At 51.5% G+C, this 18,720-nt stretch overlaps 1 protein-coding gene across 1 annotated transcript in view; it reads right to left on the bottom strand.

Moving 5' to 3' along the window:
* Nucleotides 1–18,720, bottom strand: part of LOC133357271 (E3 ubiquitin-protein ligase RNF13-like) — a 105,819-nt gene that overhangs the window by 37,629 nt on the left and 49,470 nt on the right. Inside the window, 3 exon segments of the mRNA XM_061575135.1 lie at nt 11,824–11,917; nt 12,578–12,683; nt 16,464–16,554. Of these exon segments, the coding sequence (XP_061431119.1) occupies nt 11,824–11,917; nt 12,578–12,683; nt 16,464–16,554 (291 nt within the window).

Genomic DNA, 18,720 nt, shown 5'->3' on the forward strand with positions numbered 1-18,720 from the left:
ACCGCGCTGTGGATTTCTAAAAAGACTAAACTAGAAACTATTTTTTTGTTACTTTACCAGGTAAGTAAGACCCACTCTGTGCTCTATATAAAAAGCTTTTACAAAAGCGAAAACCTTGCGTCGAGCTGCCCGCGTCGTTCTGAACATAAACTAAACTTGTTTACTTTACCAGGTAAGGCCCACTGAGCTATACAGCCCTTTTGCAGAGAAGACCTGGCCACACATGATAGCTCAACGAATTGGCATTATCACGTGGACATTGATAGGAGCCGAATACTTTAAAACGCACGTTTCGGACACAGAAAAAAATCAACGCGACCACGGGGAGTACGTAGAAACTCAAAATAAACAGCGTCAGGGTCGGGATCAAACCCACAACCTCCTGCATGCCAGGCGAGGTAGTGAACATCTCCCCACTTTGTAAAACCCACGACAGGCCCGCGCACAGCCTCACGACTGTCAGAATACATTTCTCAAAAATTAATGCACCGATCGCAATAAAATTCAATCTATCTTTGGAAACGTTTAAACATCTTTGTTTAACTAAGACAGGCCGAAATATAAACTCTTTCCTCGTGATGGTTTTTTGGGCACTTGGGATGTTTGGCCAACTGTTTTTTTCTTTGTATTATTGTTTCACGCGCGAGGAAGCGAGCATGTTTTCATCAGCGCGAGTCACACGCCGCAAGCTGGCACTCATCCCAGATTCGGCTCCATTGCCGGTCGCTTGCCCGGCCTCGGCATCCCAGCAGACTTCCCGGAGAAAATCAACGATTCCTTCTTTTGTGAAATCTCCTTACGAGTAAGCCAAGCGCCCCCCCCCCCCCACTCCCCCAATGCATGTGCTTAATAATTAATCGCGCCTGTCATTTTACTCTTGAAGAATTGTGCCCAAGTCGTATATTTGGAGTTTGCGTGTCTCTCTCTCAGTGGTCGTGCGGATTTTTCTCCAGGTCGTTCGGTTTCCCCCCCCCCACATTTAGAATCGACATCACGCGTTGAAAGTATTTGGCTGCTGTATATTTCCGCATGATAAGCCACCACTTCGTTGAGCTATCAACTGTAGCCAGGTCAAATTTCGATGTAAAGCTTTCGTGACTGCAGGGATTCATCTTCTTGGTTCTTTCGGTAAAGTCACGTAGAATGGAAATAATAAAATAATAAAAATAAAACGTAATTAAATAATTATCACGACGTTTCGGCCACAACGCAAGCAGCCGACCTCTACGTGACTTTACCGAAAGAACCAAGAAAATGTAGCCAGGTCGCTTCTATAAAAGAACTATGTAGCTCATTGGGCCTTGCCTGGTAAAATTAAAATAGTTTAGTTTATTATATATGCGTACACCACGGTTAAGTCGGTCGGCCCGCTGCATCTGGTGGTGGGGCAGGGAGGGGGGGTAAAAGTTTGCGTACTCCAATCTCTTCCAAGACACGTGGCCCCATGTGGAAGCATATGCCAAACGCCCTCTCACGAGGCGTATCTGAGAGAGAGCTCCCTTGAGGACGGAGTGGCGGGCAGCGGGATTTAAGATTCCCGCTCCTCGTAGAAAAATCAGGAAATCGGACCGGTGGCCTCCGGATTTATAATATTTGTTGGTCTTTTTCCCTAACTGTATTATCCCCCTCCCCGCCATGTGCTGCCGGGTGTCATGTCACGAGCCAAGCGAATCCACTTGCGTCTCTCTCACACAGCAGTGTTGACACTCCCCCCCCCCCAACCCGTGGCCATCGTCTCAGGTCGCAGCTTTCGGCTTCTGCCTCTGCCTCTTCTGCAGCGGCTCAGCTCAGCAACTCTCACAGACGGCTCGAGCGATCGGAATCGGCTCCGTGGAAATCCTGACCACGGCAGGCACGACGATCAAGAGCTGATTTCGATTTAAAGCTTTCGTGACTGCAGGGATTCATCTTCTTGGTTCTTTCGGTAAAGTCACGTAGAAGGGAAGTAATAAAATAATAAAAATAAAACATAATAAAATAAAATAATTCTCACGACGTTTCGGCTACAACGCAAGCAGCCGTCTTCAGGTTATTTTATTACTTCCCTTCTACGTGACTTTACCGAAAGAACCAAGAAGACGATCAAGAGCTGGCTCAGGTTAAACGCCGTGGCGGCTTTGAGCCGGCTCACCTGGGCCAGAGCCAAGCCCGAGCCAAGCCGTGACTAAGAGGTACAGGCCACACGGTGTTTTAAAAAAATACAATAACGAGCCATAGAAGTGGATATGACAGAGATAGCTCCGTGAGATCCATTCCAGTGACCCTTTGGTCGAAACACGGGAGGAGGCAGCACTTTCCCACCCGTCGTGCTACAGGGGATTTTAGCGTTGTCGGTCTTTTGACAACAAAAGCAGATACACAGTTTTACATTTCTCCGAGCTGGAATTTAGCCAAATTAAGAGCGACATTGGTTGTTTTTTTTTCTCTTTCAGGTAGCAGTCATTGGTGACCAGGCAAGGATTAGCCCATCAACTCTCAGCGCAAGAATCTGTTCTGATCACAGGTGGACCCCAAACCTGGATTAGAACCCAGGAACGCAACGGAGCCGGCCTTGCAGCTCTCACCCCCGTGCCACCAGGTCTCTCATTCGAGTCGTGTACAGTACCTTTTTTTCCCTATTATTTGGGTCTTTCGGTAAAGTCACGTAGATGTTTTTTTTTCGTCTTCTTCTTACCAACCCATGCCACATACCTGAGGGTGAGTGACAGTAGCAGAGTGCTCTGTCTGAGCATGCCTCAAGCGACACAAAGACGGCCCAAACCGAATCCTAGCATCGCTCACCACCCTCCTGTTTAATGTGCTTCCAACAAAAATATTTTTTTAAGGCCATACCCCTACAAGACAATAATCGCTCCCGGTTTCTGAAACCGGTTCCCGAGTTCTGCTATCACCGTCTCATCGTTAACCCAGCAAAGCTTCGCCGAGCCTCATGACTCCTTTGCAGGAGGATCCCGGCTAAGTGCTTGCAACACGGTGTAATCCCAAATGAGTACTGCGCCAGGTAAGTTTGGAGCAATTGGGATATTTGGCCAATGCCAGCTGCACCGATGTTCTCTTCGCTATGGGCGGAAACAGGATGCACTGCAGGAAACCCACGCAGAACAAGGCGGTGAGAACACACCAACTCCAAACAGCAAGGCACCCGAGTCAGGATTCGAACCCAGTTGCTTCTTGCTGCGTGCGGGGAACAAGGGTTACCACTGCCGCCCATATCGTGGCGGCAACCCCTAACATCCTCGTCGTTCGAAATGTACATCCGTGTAGATGTTTCCTTAAACAAAAGAAACAGGTTTCCTCCCCCCCCCCACACACATGCAAAACGCTCATTTAATGGCAATGGACGACGAAAAAAAACAACAACCGACCAACGCAGAGCAATCCAGACGAAGAGTCTCGCCCGAGACTCGAAGACGTTTGCGCTGCGTTAACAATGCAACAATATAAAACCCTTATAAGCAGTTGCATTTGGAGGTATTCTTTGGTTCTTTCGGTAAAGTCACGTATAAAGATAAAATAATAAATTCAATAATAGCATACTACGACGTTTCGATTGCAACACAAGCAATCATCATCAGGTGTAAAAGAAATAGCAACAAAAATCTAACCAGAAAACTATAGACAGACACATAAGCAGACAGATATCACAAAGATACACACAGAGAGAGAACACGTATCGGCACAAAGAGAAAGATCGTCTCTGTGACGAGGCCTATTATTGAATTCATTATTTTATCTTTATACGTGACTTTACCGAAAGAACCAAAGAATAATTCCTGCAGTCACGAAAGCTCCAAAATTAAGATTGCATTTGGAGGCTTCCCCCTCCTTTCTCTCCGCCTGATGAAGACCGCTTGTGTTGCGATCGAAACGTCGTGGGTTTTTTTTCTTTTATTATTTTAAATTGATTATTTTTTATTTTATTATCTGTTACTTTTATTTTATTTTCTACCTACGTGACTTTACCGAAAGAACCAAGAATATAAAAATACACACACGTGCCTACTGTAACCTGGCTTACGGCCAAATCGCCCGGAATGCACCCCATCTCGTCAGATTGTCAGAAGCTAAGCAGTTTCAGACCTGAGATGGCGACTGGATGAGTGACAAACACCACCACCACCACCACCATGTGCACAGCGGGTTGTCACGTGTCACGGAGCAACGCGGGGTGAGCAGCAGCAGTGGGCAGCGTAGCAAAATGCACGTACGCTCAACTTCTTTCGCACCGTACGTAGCCAACCGTGCGAGTCGCAGGTGCGGGGGGAAGGACAACAACACTAAACACGAAAAGCAGTGAAAGAAATGAGTTTTCAATGTAGTGTATAGTAATGTATAGTGTAGTATATAGTGTATAGTAATGTATAGTGTAGTATATAGCGTAGTTTAGTGTAGTATATAGTGTATAGTAATGTAGTGTATAGTAATGTAGTGTATAGTATGTAGTGTATAGTAATATAGTGTAGTATGTATAGTGTAGTATGTGTGCAGCGCAGCATTATGTCCAACTTCTTTCGCACCGTACGTAGCCAACCGTGCTAACGAGAGGTGCGTGGTGGGTGCGGCGGGGGACAACAAACTCCACTGGAGCACAGGGATACTTCTACGCTCTCTTCCTGCCCTCCGGCCCAAACTCATCCAGCGCCACCCTCCAATCCAGCAGCGGATCGACAAAGAGTCGTACTTCGATTTAAAGCTTTCGTGACTGCAGGGATTCATCTTCTTGCTTCTTTCGGTAAAGTCACGTAGAATGGAAACAGCCGTCATCAGGTGAAGACCAGGTCTGTCACCTGATGACGGCTGCTTGCGTTGTGGCCGAAACGTCGTGAGAATTATTTTATTATGTTTTATTTTATTATTTTTTATTGTTTCCATTCTACGTGACTTTACCGAAAGAACCAAGAAGATGAAACAGTCGTACGTTAACGCGCAACAACAGTGGCCGCGACGGAGAGTCGGAGCGCGTGGGGGGGGGTGGGGTGGTGGATCACGAGAGATGAGCTGCCCGTTCTCCGGCCGCCGCGGCCCGTACAGTGCGCGCGCAGGGCGGACGACACGGCGGCGTGGCCGTCTGGCGCGTCTCTGCTTTGCAGGGCTGGCGGCTGTTGGCGGCGGGCGTCTCCAGGCGGCCGCGCATCAGATGTGATCGTGTGTCGACGGAGGAATGTGCCATTAAGCCTCTGGCTTCTTACACGCAGCACTGTGCGGGCGCGCGCGCGCGCTCACGCACGCGCAAATGCATCCGCGTGAGCGCGCAAATGTGTATACGCGTGAGCGCAATTACGAGCCGTGCGCATGTGCGTGCGTAGGACGGTAGCGTTGCGGTGAGAGCACGGCGCTATGAATTCAGCGAGTAGAGGAGTTCGAATTCCCAGCCGTGGCTAACCGATGTCAGTGGCGATTATCTGAATCTCCCCTTGTACGTGCGCACTGCATGTGGGCGAGCGGTGGTGCAGCGGCCGCAAGCCGCGTCACGAACCCGACAACTTGAGTTCGATTCCCGGCAATGGTCAATGTTAGTGGCGAGTGGTATCTTGACTGGCTCGGCCATAAATGAGTAACCGGCACGACGCGTGAAGGTCAGCACTGGGGAGACAAAGGCGGTCGGGGTCACGGTGCTGGCCACACCACCCCCTCATGTGCCGTGCCGAAGCTTCGTGGGTACTCGCGAACAGCATCCGCCACGCGATGGCTTTACAGCTGTAGCACTTGTCCCAAAAGTCTGTTGTGGCTATGCGGGGGATCTTTGCCTTGGTATTCGGCCGCAGCAGCAGTGGCCTTATGGTTATCCAGCGGAGTGCGCTGCAATCCCCGTGACCCAGACTCACCCCGGATTTCATTACCAACCACATTAAAGATCAACACCAGTGGCAAATTGTATCTGAAGCCCGCCTGGATTAGATTAACCCTAAACCGAGCACTTAGTGCTGCAATGAACGATCAAAGGCAAACAGCGCCCAATTTTAACGGTCTTAAGAGGCTAATATTTGGGGGTATCTTTATGTCGGCAACATACATTGAACTTATTTCGCACCGTATATAGCCAACCGTGATAATCGGAGGTGCGGGGGAAGAACAAACTATGGGTCTCTGTGTGAGTCTATGGGTCTCCGTGTGAGTCTGTGGGTCTCTGTGTGAGTCTATGGGTCTCTGTGTGAGTCTATGGGTCTCTCTGTGAGAGTCGATAGGTCTCCGTGTGAGTCTGTGGGTCTCTGTGTGAGTCTATGGGTCTCCGTGTGAGTCTGTGGGTCTCTGTGTGAGTCTATGGGTCTCTGTGTGAGTCTATGGGTCTCTCTGTGAGAGTCTATGGGTCTCTGTGTGAGTCTATGGGTCTCTGTGTGAGTCTATGGGTCTCTGTGTGAGCCTATGGGTCTCTGTGTGAGTCTATGGGTCTCTGTTTAAGTGTCTATGGGTCTCTGTGTGAGTCTATGGGTCTCCGTGTGAGTCTATGGGTCTCCGTGTGAGTCTGCGGGTCTCTGTGTGAGTCTATGGGTCTCTGTGTGAATCTATGGGTCTCTGAGTGAGTCTGTGTGTCTCTGTGTGAGTCTATGGGTCTCTGTGTGAGTCTATGGGTCTCCGTGTGAGTCTATGGGTCTCCGTGTGAGTCTGCGGGTCTCTGTGTGAGTATATGGGTCTGCGTGTGAGCCTATGGGTCTCTGTGTGAGTCTATGGGTCTCTGTTTAAGTGTCTATGGGTCTCTGTGTGAGTCTATGGGTCTCCGTGTGAGTCTATGGGTCTCCGTGTGAGTCTGCGGGTCTCTGTGTGAGTATATGGGTCTCTGTTTAAGTGTCTATGGGTCTCTGTGTGAGTCTATGGGTCTCCGTGTGAGTCTGCGGGTCTCTGTGTGAGTCTATGGGTCTCTGTTTAAGTGTCTATGGGTCTCTGTGTGAGTCTATGGGTCTCCGTGTGAGTCTATGGGTCTCCGTGTGAGTCTGCGGGTCTCTGTGTGAGTATATGGGTCTTCGTGTGAGTCTATGGGTCTCTGTGTGAGTTTATGGGTATCTGTGTGAGTTTATGGGTCTCTGTGTAAGTGTCTATGGGTCTCTGTGTGAGTCTATGGGTCTCTGTGTGAGTATATGTGTCTGAAGTGTGAGTCTATGGGTCTGTGTGAGTCTATGGGTCTCTGTGTGAGTCTATGGGTCTCTGTGTGAGTCCATGGGTCTCTGTGGAAGTGTCTAAGGGTCTCTGTGTGAGTCTATGGGTCTCTGTGTGAGTCTATGGGTCTCTGTGTGAGACTATGGGTCTCTGTGTGAGTCTACGGGTCTCAGTGTAAGTGTCTATGGGTCTCCTTGTCAGTCTGTGGGTCTCTGTGTAAGTGTCTATGGGTCTCTGTGTGAATCTATGGGTCTCTGTGGGAGTCTATGGGTCTCTGTGTGAGTCTATGGGTCTCTGTGTGAGTCTATGGGTCTCTGTGTGAGTCTATGTATGTACGCTGAACCTCTTTCGCACCGTGCGTAGCCAACCGTGCAAATCGGAGGTGCGGGGGAAGGACAATAAACTAAAACACAAAAGAGCAGCTCTAAAGGTCAATCTACTGCTAGATGAAGACCTCCCCACGTGATGAAGGTCACACGAGTCTATATGCAGCTTGGTGAAGCAGGAAGAATACATCACTTGCCACTGATATTAGTTAGCCGTGGCCGGTGATCAAACTCGGCGTTCTGGGTTAATCATGCAGTGCGCAGTCTACGACGCCACCAATCCAACCCCTGACATTAATAATACGTGCATTTTAAAATAAACAGCACGCAAAGACAAAACGTCAACGCGTTCGTCAGTAATACTGTGGTCCATACTCTTGGTTCTTTCGGTAAAGTCACGTAGAAGAGAAACAAAAAAATAAAATACAGAAAAAATATAAAACAATAAAATTCTCACGACGTTTCGACTGCAACACAAGCAATCATCATCAGGTGTGACTTTACCGAAAGAACCAAGAATATGAATCCCTGCAGTCACAAAAGCCTTAAATCAAAATTTAATACCGTGGTCGTCATGGAGAAAAATATATGATGTAGGCGACGTTCCGGGCAAAGGCCCTTCTTCATGGCACGCGGATCGCGTGGCCAGAGAGACGCAGCGGACAATAAGAGTCGGAGACCGCCCTTCATGGCGAAAAGGTGATTTAGGTCCATTATATTTTCAGGTTAGGAGCCGAGGTGGAATGACCGTCCAAAACGCACACCCCCAATGATTTTTTTTACGTTAAGTAAAAATGGGAAAAGCCGATTTTACGCTGAAATTTTTTTATCGTATTACGCGTGGCATTTTATATCGATAACGCATCATCCCCCTTCCGTAAACCGAGGCGTAGCCGCACAATGCATTTCACTGCACTGCCCTCTGCTGTAAACAACTCAGCAGCAGCCCATGATGCTCGGTCGTCACGACGCTGGGCCAATGCGGTTGGTGACGGTGAAGATGATGATGAGAGAGCCACGCAAACTCCAAATATACAACAGGCGTCAAGAGTCAGGATCTAACCCACGGCATCCTGCATACCAGGCGAGGGAGTTAACATCTCCTAGCCATCGTGATGATGATGAGAGAGAGAGACACGCAAACTCCAAATATACAGCAGGCGTCAGAGTCGGGATAGAACCCACGGCATCCTGCACACCAGGCGAGGGAGTTAACATCTCCTAGCCACCGTGATGATGATGAGAGAGACACGCAAACTCCAAATATACAGCAGGCGTCAGAGTCGGGATCGAACCCACGGCATCCAGCATACCAGGCGAGGGAGTTAACATCTCCTAGCCACCGTGATGATGATGAGAGAGAGAGAGACACGCAAACTCCAAATATACAGCAGGCGTCAGAGTCGGGATCGAACCCACGGCCTCCTGCATACCAGGCGAGGGAGTTAACATCTCCTAGCCACCGTGATGATGATGAGAGAGAGAGACACGCAAACTCCAAATATACAGCAGCAGGCGTCAGAGTCGGGATCGAACCCACGGCCTCCTGCATACCAGGCGAGGTAGTTAACATCTCCTAGCCACCGTGATGATGATGAGAGAGAGAGAGACACGCAAACTCCAAATATACAGCAGGCGTCAGAGTCGGGATAGAACCCACTGCATCCAGCATACCAGGTGAGGGAGTTAACTTCTCATAGCCACTGTGGCGCCCCATATTGATGCGCAATTCCCCTTTCTGCCCACAAAATAGCCGTGCAGCGGCTTGGCACCCTCGTCTCCATGGTGACAGCCAATCACAGTACTATACAGGCTCAAACCCGCTTAGCTTCTGAGATTTTTTCTTAAATCGGGCGAACTCTAGGAGATTTGGCCATACTTCTTCTGCACTTATCGCAGCCAACCGTGATAATCGGAGGTGCGGGGGGAAGGACAACAAACTGAACACAAAAAGCAGTTCTAAAGAAATGAGTTTTCAACCGAGAGGATTTCAAAGTGCGTAGCTCCGGTGGCTTTCTGATATCGGAAGCAAGAGCGTTCCAGACGGCCGGCGAGTGAAGGCTCCGCGCGATTCTCGGGCCTGTGCTCGGAGGGTGTCGTCCAGAAGGGTGTTTGGCCGAAACACTTACAGAGCACTTTTTTTTTGTTCCGGCGTAGGAGGAACTCGTGGCACGCGGACAGAAACACGTTGCCAAACGGCGGGCGCAAACCGCGTGCCAAGCGGGTGACGCGCGGGCGATTTTTGGCCGCGCGAACCCGGTGCCGCCCCCGGTTTGCCCTGGCTAATGTCTCCCCGAGGGGAAGGTTCGTCCTGTCAAGTGACGAGTCGCAGGCTTCTTCCTGGGATCCGTCCCTCAGACGAGGCCTCCCGCTATTTACCGCGCAGCTTGAGTGGCGTGCCGAACGATACCGACATCGACGATCGGGAGACGGCGTGCAGACGGGAGGAGTGCGTCGGTGAAACGCGCGGGCATCCCTGTCTGGTCGTGTTGCCGATACGAAAGGTCACGGGGGCAGTGTTCTCTGCAACAGTGAGTCACTGTTTGCCGTGACTTGGCCAAACGAGCGATCTGCGGTGAATGCGTACCGCGCGCCAAAAAACATTACAAGTGAGGGCGAGGGTTCCTGGACAGGCTCGGCTGAATAAGACGAACAGGACCGACTGTGTGCGAACGTGGCGAGTGTTGCTGGACGGAATGCCCTTTGCAAATGTTACAAATTGATACAATCCACACTCGAGCACTTGCGCTCACACAAGCGTGCGCACAAATGCGCACAAACACACACACAATCGCATGCATGAGCTGCCCCACCCCCGACAGACTGTTATTACATGATCGTGAATGTAAGCAACGGTAAAAAAAACAATCGAGCCGATCACGTGTCTCTGTTCTGGATAACTGAAGTTGTTTCAGAGGTAATTCCATGACACAGGGTGGTACACTGCCAGCTGCTACAGCTGCGAGTGGAATTTTTTTGTTGTTTCATGACATGATGCTGGTGGCACAAGCTGAACATATTCGGAGGGGGGGGGAGGGGGGGTAAAGTAAACAAACCGTAGAAAACACGCTGGCCATTCACAGCTCTTGAGCATGAGTTAAAATAAATTGGGGACTTTGCGTGCAGTCATCCGGCACCGCTGATTAGTACGGTTGGCTACGTATGGCGCGAAATAAGTTCAAACATATATACGTACATCCACATACGTGACATAGCCGTCCGCTTGACACAACAACAACAACAAGGCACAGGGTTGAGAGAACCTACGGCCTACAGGCCAGGCTTCATTTCATACGGCCAGTGGCCGCATTAGAGGCCTGCCACTAGCGAATGGTCCGCGAAACATATTTATCCGGGCACTGCAAGCATCTTTGTCGCACTCAAAGAGGGCACTTAATATTTTTTCCACCTTGCATCTGTACCTAACTCTCTCTCTGGCACCCTCTTGCACTCATATTGTGTTTGCACGGTTTTTTTTGTATTGTTTATCACGTGCGTTTCGTTAACGGCTGTTACACACACATTGTTTGTTAGGTTTACAATAATCCTTAAACGAACTATTTAAAGCAATTTTTTTATTTTACCAGGTAAGGCCCGCTGACCTACATAGCTCTTTCTTGGGGTGAGGAAGGGCGGGGTGAGGAGGGGCGGGGTGAGGAGGGGCGGGGTGAGGAGGGGCGGGGTGAGGAGGGGCGGGGTGAGGAGGGGCGGGGTGAGGAGGGGCGGGGTGAGGAGGGGCGGGGTGAGGAAGGGCGGGGTGGTGAGGGGCGGGGTGAGGAGGGGCGGAGTGAGGAGGGGCGGGGTGAGGAGGGGCGGGGTGGTGAGGGGCGGAATGAGGAGGGGCGGGGTGAGGAGGGGCGGGGTGAGGAGGGGCGGGGTGAGGAGGGGCGGGGTGAGGAGGGGCGGGGTGGTGAGGGGCGGAATGAGGAGGGGCGGAATGAGGAGGGGCGGGGTGAGGAGGGGCGGGGTGAGGAGGGGCGGGGTGAGGAGGGGCGGGGTGAGGAGGGGCGGGGTGAGGAAGGGTGGGTGAGGAGGGGAGAGGTGAGGGGTGGGGTGAAGGGGGGGTGAGGAGGGGCGGGTGGTGAGGAGGGGAGCGGTGAGGAGGGGCGGGGTGAGGAGGGGCGGGGTGAGGAGGGGCGGGGTGAGGAGGGGCGGGGTGAGGAGGGGCGGGGTGGGGTGGGGAGGGGCGGGGTGAGGAAGGGGTGAGGAGGGGCGGGGTGAGGAGGGGCGAGGTGAGGAGGGGCGGGGTGGGGTGGGGAGGGGCGGGGTGAAGAGGGGCGGGGAGGGGCGGAGTGAGGAAGGGGTGAGGAGGAACGGGGTGAGGAGGGGCGAGGTGAGGAGGGGGGGGGTGAGGAGGAGGAGGGAGGTTAGGAGGGGTGATGAGCGGCGGGGCGGTGCGAGTGACCTTTTTCGAAGCGGTGCATGGGGATCTTCTTGAGCTGCCGCTTGCTCAGCCGGTTCCTGCGAGCTCGCCGGCGCTCACGCACGCAACGCGCCACCTGCGGGGGGGAGGGGGGGGGGCAGCGGCGACGCGCGGGGGTGGGGGAGAGAGGGGGGCAGCTCGTCACGACCAGAATCAGAATCTTCATCGCGACTGCAGGAGGAGGAAATCCGATGAGCTATGAAGCTCTGTTTCAAAGGTGTCCCAGTATGGACGGAGGTGGGGGGGGGGGGTGTCAGCAGTTTAACGACAGCAAGCAATACGTACAAAATAAAACCACGATAGGAGTGGCAAAATAGAGAAAACGGGAAGCAAGTGACTAAATATGAGCTTCAAATAATAATTAATAATATATATATGTCCGATTGATCAATATTGGGCGAGGCAGAAAAAGCACAACAGTCCCATGCCACACCAAGATAACACACAGCAGGAGCCGCTCAATAACATGGCGCATTAACATTGAACTATCGACTACTTCCAGCCCCCCACCAACCCCCTCCCCCCACCCAGGTGAGCAAACGTTGTGAAAAATAAAATTAAAAGTTAATAATGATGTATTATTTTATTGTATTTCCATTATTAACTTTTAATTTTATTTTTTACCTACGCGACTTTACCGAAAAAACCTAAGCGCATGAATCCTCGCAGTCACGAAAGATTCAAATCTAGAACAAACGTTGTGAGTCGGGGAGCCACGCGCCGGCACGCCACGTACCCCGAACACGAGCAGGATCACGAGGCACAGGCCGACGATGACAAGGAACGGGATGAAGAGGTACTCCAGCGAGAAGGGGTCCTTGGCTCCCAGGAATACGACGGCACTGCCAGGGTCGGACGGACGGAGAGGAAGGGGGGTACAGCATGCGGGCCGAGTTCAACGGGGGGGTGGCCTCGCGGCGGACGGATGGACGACGCTCGCAAGCACGAGCCACCGCGACGCGTCGGGCTAATTTGCGGTCGCCGAACGAACGCGTTACGAGGTCGCGCTCGTTTCACGCAGCGCAGAGCGCTTGCCGCAGACGAACCGCGGGAACTTCGCCGATGTCGTCAGGGAGCGTACGCCGTCGTCGCGCGAACCTCCGGTCATCCTTGCAGCAGCGGCGGCGGCTTTTGGCGAGCCGTGGAGCAAAGACGTTCAAGGGCGCTTTAGGGTGCGCTTCTGCGGGCGTCTGGAACGCTCTACCGATATTAGGAAGCCACTGGAGTTTTAAATCATCCAGATTGAAAACTCGTTTCTCCTTAGAGCTGCTTTTTGTGTTTAGTTTGTTGTCCTTCCCCCGCACCTCTGATTAGCACGGTTGGCTACGTACGGTGCGAAAGAAGTTCAAACTATTTTGTATTTTACCAGGTAAGGCCCACTAAGCTATGTAGCTCTTTTTCAGAAGTGACCTGGCCACAAATGATAGCTCAGCGAAGTGGCATATCATCACGTGGAAATTTACAGCAGCCAAACACTCAAAAAACACATGTTTCAAAAATGTGGTGAGAAAAACCGGGGGAGAAAAATCCACGCGACCACAGCGAGAACATGCAAACTCCAAATATACAGCAGCAGCAGCAGGCGTCAGGATCGGGATCGAACCCACGACCTCCTGTACACCAGGCGAGGTAGTTAACATCTCCTAGCCACCGTGATGATGATGAGAGAGAGACACGCAAACTCCATATATTCAGCAGCAGGCGTCAGGGTCGGGATCGAACCCACGACCTCCTGTACACCAGACGAGGTAGTTAACATCTCCTAGCCACCGTGATGATGATGAGAGAGAGAGACACGCAAACTCCAAATATACAGCAGCAGGCGTCAGGATCGGGATCGAACCCACGACCTCCTGCATACCAGGCGAGGTAGTCAACATCTCGCCACTGTGGGAATGGGGTTAACGTGTGGCCTGCCGCAGCTATTCGCAAGTCCTCGTCAGAGTGAGGCAAGGATATCGTCCCCCTCCCTCCCCCATTTTCTACGATCCTCCAGCTGTGTCAGACTGGGCCCCCATCGCGCACGCACACACACACAGCCCGACCTTACCGGGCAGGTGACACATCGGTGGTGCAGATGTAATTTCACTCAAAACAAATAACAATTAAGCGAGCAAACACCAACCGGCGACTAGTCGGAGGTGTGGGGGGGGGATGCACAACAAAACGCATTTCCAAAAATAACTCGCCACGTCCAGTGCCGGATTAAGCTGGTGCGGGGCCTGTAGCACGATGTTATTATAAAGGGGCCCTAAATAAATAAAAACATAAATATCAAAACACACATTTTTTACTTGCATAGTAAAGTAATTGTATTTTTCCATTTGCTATACAGCCAGATAATATGACAAATCGCTACACCTTAAACACCCAGCCGTTCATAAAAGTTGAAAGCGGTATAGTACTATAGTAATAGAGCAAGTGCAGAATCACTGAACCGGAATTGATAGATTGAAAGCATTTAGCGCGGGGCCCTTGAGAGTGCGGGACCCCGCAGCATTTGTTGCTAATTTTGATCCGAGGATAATCCGGGCACTGGCCACGTTCGACACTGCGGGGTTGCTTGACCACACGGCGCGACGAGGAGGGCGAGGGAGGGGGGAGGGGGGGGGAGGACGGCTGCTTGCGTTGTGGCCGAAAAGTCGTGAGAATTATTTTATTATGTTTTATTTTTATTATTTTATTACTTCCCTTCTACGTGACTTTACCGAAAGAACCAAGAAGATGAATCCCTGCAGTCACGAAAGCTTTAAATCGAAACTTCTGATAATTTTCAACAATACCACAGCAAATGTGCCGGGCTCTGAAGACCATCTGAAGAGGGTTCCAGGCGTGCGTTGACAATGATGGCAGACAAGTGGAGGCTCTTTGACTTTTTGTAGCTATTAAACATTACATTTGTGACCATGTTACAGTGCATTGTCCGTTCTTTTCCCATTAAAAACGATAGTGGCATGTTAGTTGTTAACATTTGTTGAAGCACCCTGTATATACAACAGGACAACATTGTGGACAAGGCGATTTAGCCGAGACTTTACGTTAGCCGATCAATAAACTAAACTTTGTCCGTCCTTGCCTCAGTGGGCTTTACCTGGTGAAATAATAATAATATTAGTTGGTTCTTTCGGTAAAGTTACGTAGATAGAAAATGAACATAACAGCCAGTTATGACTTGAACTGGTGGATAACGTCCTTCCAGTGATTGCCGAGTTTGTACCCATAAACCCTCCCCGTAGAGGCGGTTAAATTTTGACTTAAGGCCCAGTCACCGTAGGCATATATACATTTACGCTGGAAACGCCGATTGCAGAAATGTGTTAAATCGGGGTCCCTTCCGGATGCACGGTCACCCGTGTCCGTTAGGAAAGCCGACTCGCCGCGAGTTATTTCCGCTCTCTCCCGCCCGGACGCTTGCAAGCGAGCGTTATTTCATTATTAAATCCCCCAAAAAAAAACACGCACGGGCTTAAAAACTATCGCTGAACCACGACAAACAACGGGGTGACCTGCGGGGAGTACAATGGGAGTGAGTAGCCTTGGGTGGTTTCCCGTCGGCCGACGACGCTCGTCGCTTTCCTGGGAATAACGACAACGTGCCGCCGCGCGGCGGTTGCGCTTGCTGGCGCTCGCCGCTAAAGACGCGGCCGCACCGGAGGTTCTCACCGGTGAGCTCACGGCGAACCCGAGGGGGGGGGGGGGGGGTGGCTTGAGAAAACTCTCGTCGGGGACTCTTTAAACAAGGGGCGAGGGAACCGTTGTTGTTGTTGTTGTCTTTCTGACCGAGAACTTTCACGTGCGGCATTAGCTGCGCAAAGCGCACGGCAACACGCAAACGCGCCTCGGTCATGGGAGGGAGGGGGGGGGGGCTTTCAGGTGTGCTTCTGCGGCCGTCTGGAACACTCTTCCGTCCGATACTAGGAAGCCACTGGCGCTATGCATTTTTAAATTATCCAGATTGACAAACTCAATTCTTTACAACTGCCTTTTGTGTCATTTCCCCCGCACCTCCGAACAGCACGGTTGGCTACGTACATCCAACATACAACATACGTACATCCAACATACGTACAAGAGGCCCTTGCATTGACAGATATTTCTACCACGTGCCCCGAGATGACATCACTCTTCGATGGTCTGAACCCTTTGTGACATCACGGGGTCACCATGTCACACCAAGACACACGTATAGCCAAGTCCCTCACCTCACTCAACCGACTTGTCGTGTCAGTCGAGAACCTACCCCAACAGCACCACAATCTAACATAACCCATTCAAACTTTTAAACGTTTATTAAGTCTTTTTCTTCCCCCCCAAGCTGATCCCGATCGCTAGCGCCGTCACGTCACGTGACACCGAATCCGTGCGGATCGCAGAGCAGAGCAGCGCAACCCCTATGGCGTGAAAGAACAGCCCGTGGAAGTGGACACCACAGAGCCACCACCGACATCCCTTCGCGTGCCCTGCGGTGCCACGCAGCGCAATAAGTAGGTCCCACGCACGCAGCAGGCGGCGGCGCGTTTCTCGCCACGGCGATTCTGACCGTCGAGACGCGTTGAGCGAACGGTGCGTAAACCGACGGAAGGGCAATGAAGGGGGTTTTTGTTGTTGTTGGTAGGACGCACTTATCGCTGTAAGAGTAGTAGGTCTTCAGGAGTAGGCCCGCTGTCTCGCCAACGAACACCGATGGAATTATTATCTGTCTGAAGATGGTCACTGCAAGACAACGGGCAGAACAAACGACCACGGGTATAATTAAACCGCGCGTAAAGCATTCGAGAAGACACTCAAAACAAGCTAAGACTAAACAATTTTTTATTTAACCAGGTAACGCCCACTGAGCTGTAATAGCTCGTTTTTAAAACGCGGCGTGGCCACAAATTATAGGCTCAACCAAGTGGCTTATGATATGGAAATTTATAGCAGCCAAATATTCTAAACGCGTGACGTTGATTCTAAATGTGGAGCGAAAAAGCGGTGGGGGCCTTGCCATATCTTCTGTATTGTTCCGACTCTCTATAAGCCCAAGATAGCAGTTGAACATAAATTACACACTATTTTTAACGCACGAATCGTAAGCGTAATAATTTATTTTGATATATTAATAATTGCATAATATAATAAAACATCACGTTACATTGTTAACATTATACATGTACTTTTATTTTAAACAAATGGCCCACAATGAAAAGTGCGGTGAAGTATAGTCAAAATATTCCCCGTGATACGGCATATGAAAAAACCTTCAGCGAGTAGTGAAGAATAATCATGAACATATGGTTAAGAAACTTGGTCACGACCGAACAATACGGACCAAAATCTTCAAGGTGTGCATGGATATTGCATGATTGTCATTGCACAGAGAGACGGAAAGTGGAACACGTGGATTAGAAAACATTCAGGTCAATGACATCATTCTCACTGTTCAGAATAGCAAGCGGGCTTGGGCAGGACATGTTGCTAGGAGGGTGGATCGGCCAACGGACCTGAATAATAAACACATTGTCCTGCGGAGGGAGCTGGTAGGAACGTTGGGTTGCTCGGTCAATGGCCAGGGTCAACGGCGGCGTGGTGTATTCCACAAATATGCCCGACTGAGGGCGGGCACAAGCCGGCGTGAGTAGGTTAAACGTTGAGTTTTATAAGGGCACCACGGGGTGACCAGCCCCTCCCCACCCTCCCCACCCAGCCCCTCCCCACCCTCCCCATCCAGCCCCTCTCCACCCTTCCCTCCCCACCCAGCCCCAACCTCCGCACCCAGCCCCTCCCCACCCTCCCCTCCCCACCCAGCCCCTCCCTCCCCACCCAGCCCCTCCCTGCACAACGGACTGACACAATAATCCCCTGTGGGTTGGTGTAACCAGGAGGTTCCTACCAATTAAAAAACGTCTACGCTCTCCGCCTTCACCAAACGGTCCCCACCCGCGCGCGCGCGCCGATCTGTGTGCACGCAGAAACCTGCTCAAACATTCTCACGGCCTCGCAACGGCGTGGCGAGGCTGTCATCCAGCAGCGGATCAACAAAACGGCTCTGCGTGCGTGCGACCAGACAACCCGCGCGTGGAGGGTCTCTACGCCGTCAACTTGGGACCTTGCACGAAGCTTCATGAACAACAAACGCAGCGGTGGCTAGGAGATGTTAACTACCTCGCCTGGTATACAGGAGGTCGCGTCGATTTTTCTCTGAGTCCTCTGGGTTTTTCCTCCACGTTTAGAAGCATGCGTCAAGAGTATTTGTCCGCCATAAATGTCCACGTGATAAGCCACTTCGCTGAGCTATCGTTGGTGGCCAGGTCACTCCTGAAAAAGAGCCGTATGGCTCAGTGGGCCTTGCCTGGTAAAACACATTTTTTTTTAGTTCGGTTCAGAATGGCGTGGGCGGCACGATGCAACAGGAGAGACCTTTCCTGTTCCGCATTCGCCCTGCCAGAGATTATCCAGAGGGGCGCAAGGGGGCACACACACCCGATATCCCCCCCACGGCGGAAGCGCGAGAGGCGGGCGGGCTGGGCGGGGGTGCGAGGGGGTCGACGGCTTTGAGCACGCGGACAATACGGCAACGGCCCAGTCGATAGCCGGGGACACCAATTACAGTCGAGCAGCTGTTCAAACGCTGGCTCCGAGCGGCACCTGTCCTCCATCGAGCGGGCGAGTGTCGCTCCCCCACTCGCTACCCACCCTTCCCCCTCCTGCTCCTAGTCGGGCCACCCGCTATCGTCGACGAATGAAACGACAGCGACGACGGAATGCTGATCCGTTCTGTCTTGGGGTAAAATGTAAGCCTTGCGGGGGGGGGGGGGGGGGGGTGGTTAAACAAATATTTAATTTTATTCCAAGTGTGGTGATATCGCCATCGTGTCATGCGACGTAGCGTCCGTTAGG

The sequence above is a fragment of the Lethenteron reissneri genome, chromosome 57, assembly GCF_015708825.2.
Source record: "Lethenteron reissneri isolate LAM-NWPU_2019-01 chromosome 57, ASM1570882v1, whole genome shotgun sequence".
Classification (NCBI taxonomy): domain Eukaryota; kingdom Metazoa; phylum Chordata; class Hyperoartia; order Petromyzontiformes; family Petromyzontidae; genus Lethenteron; species Lethenteron reissneri.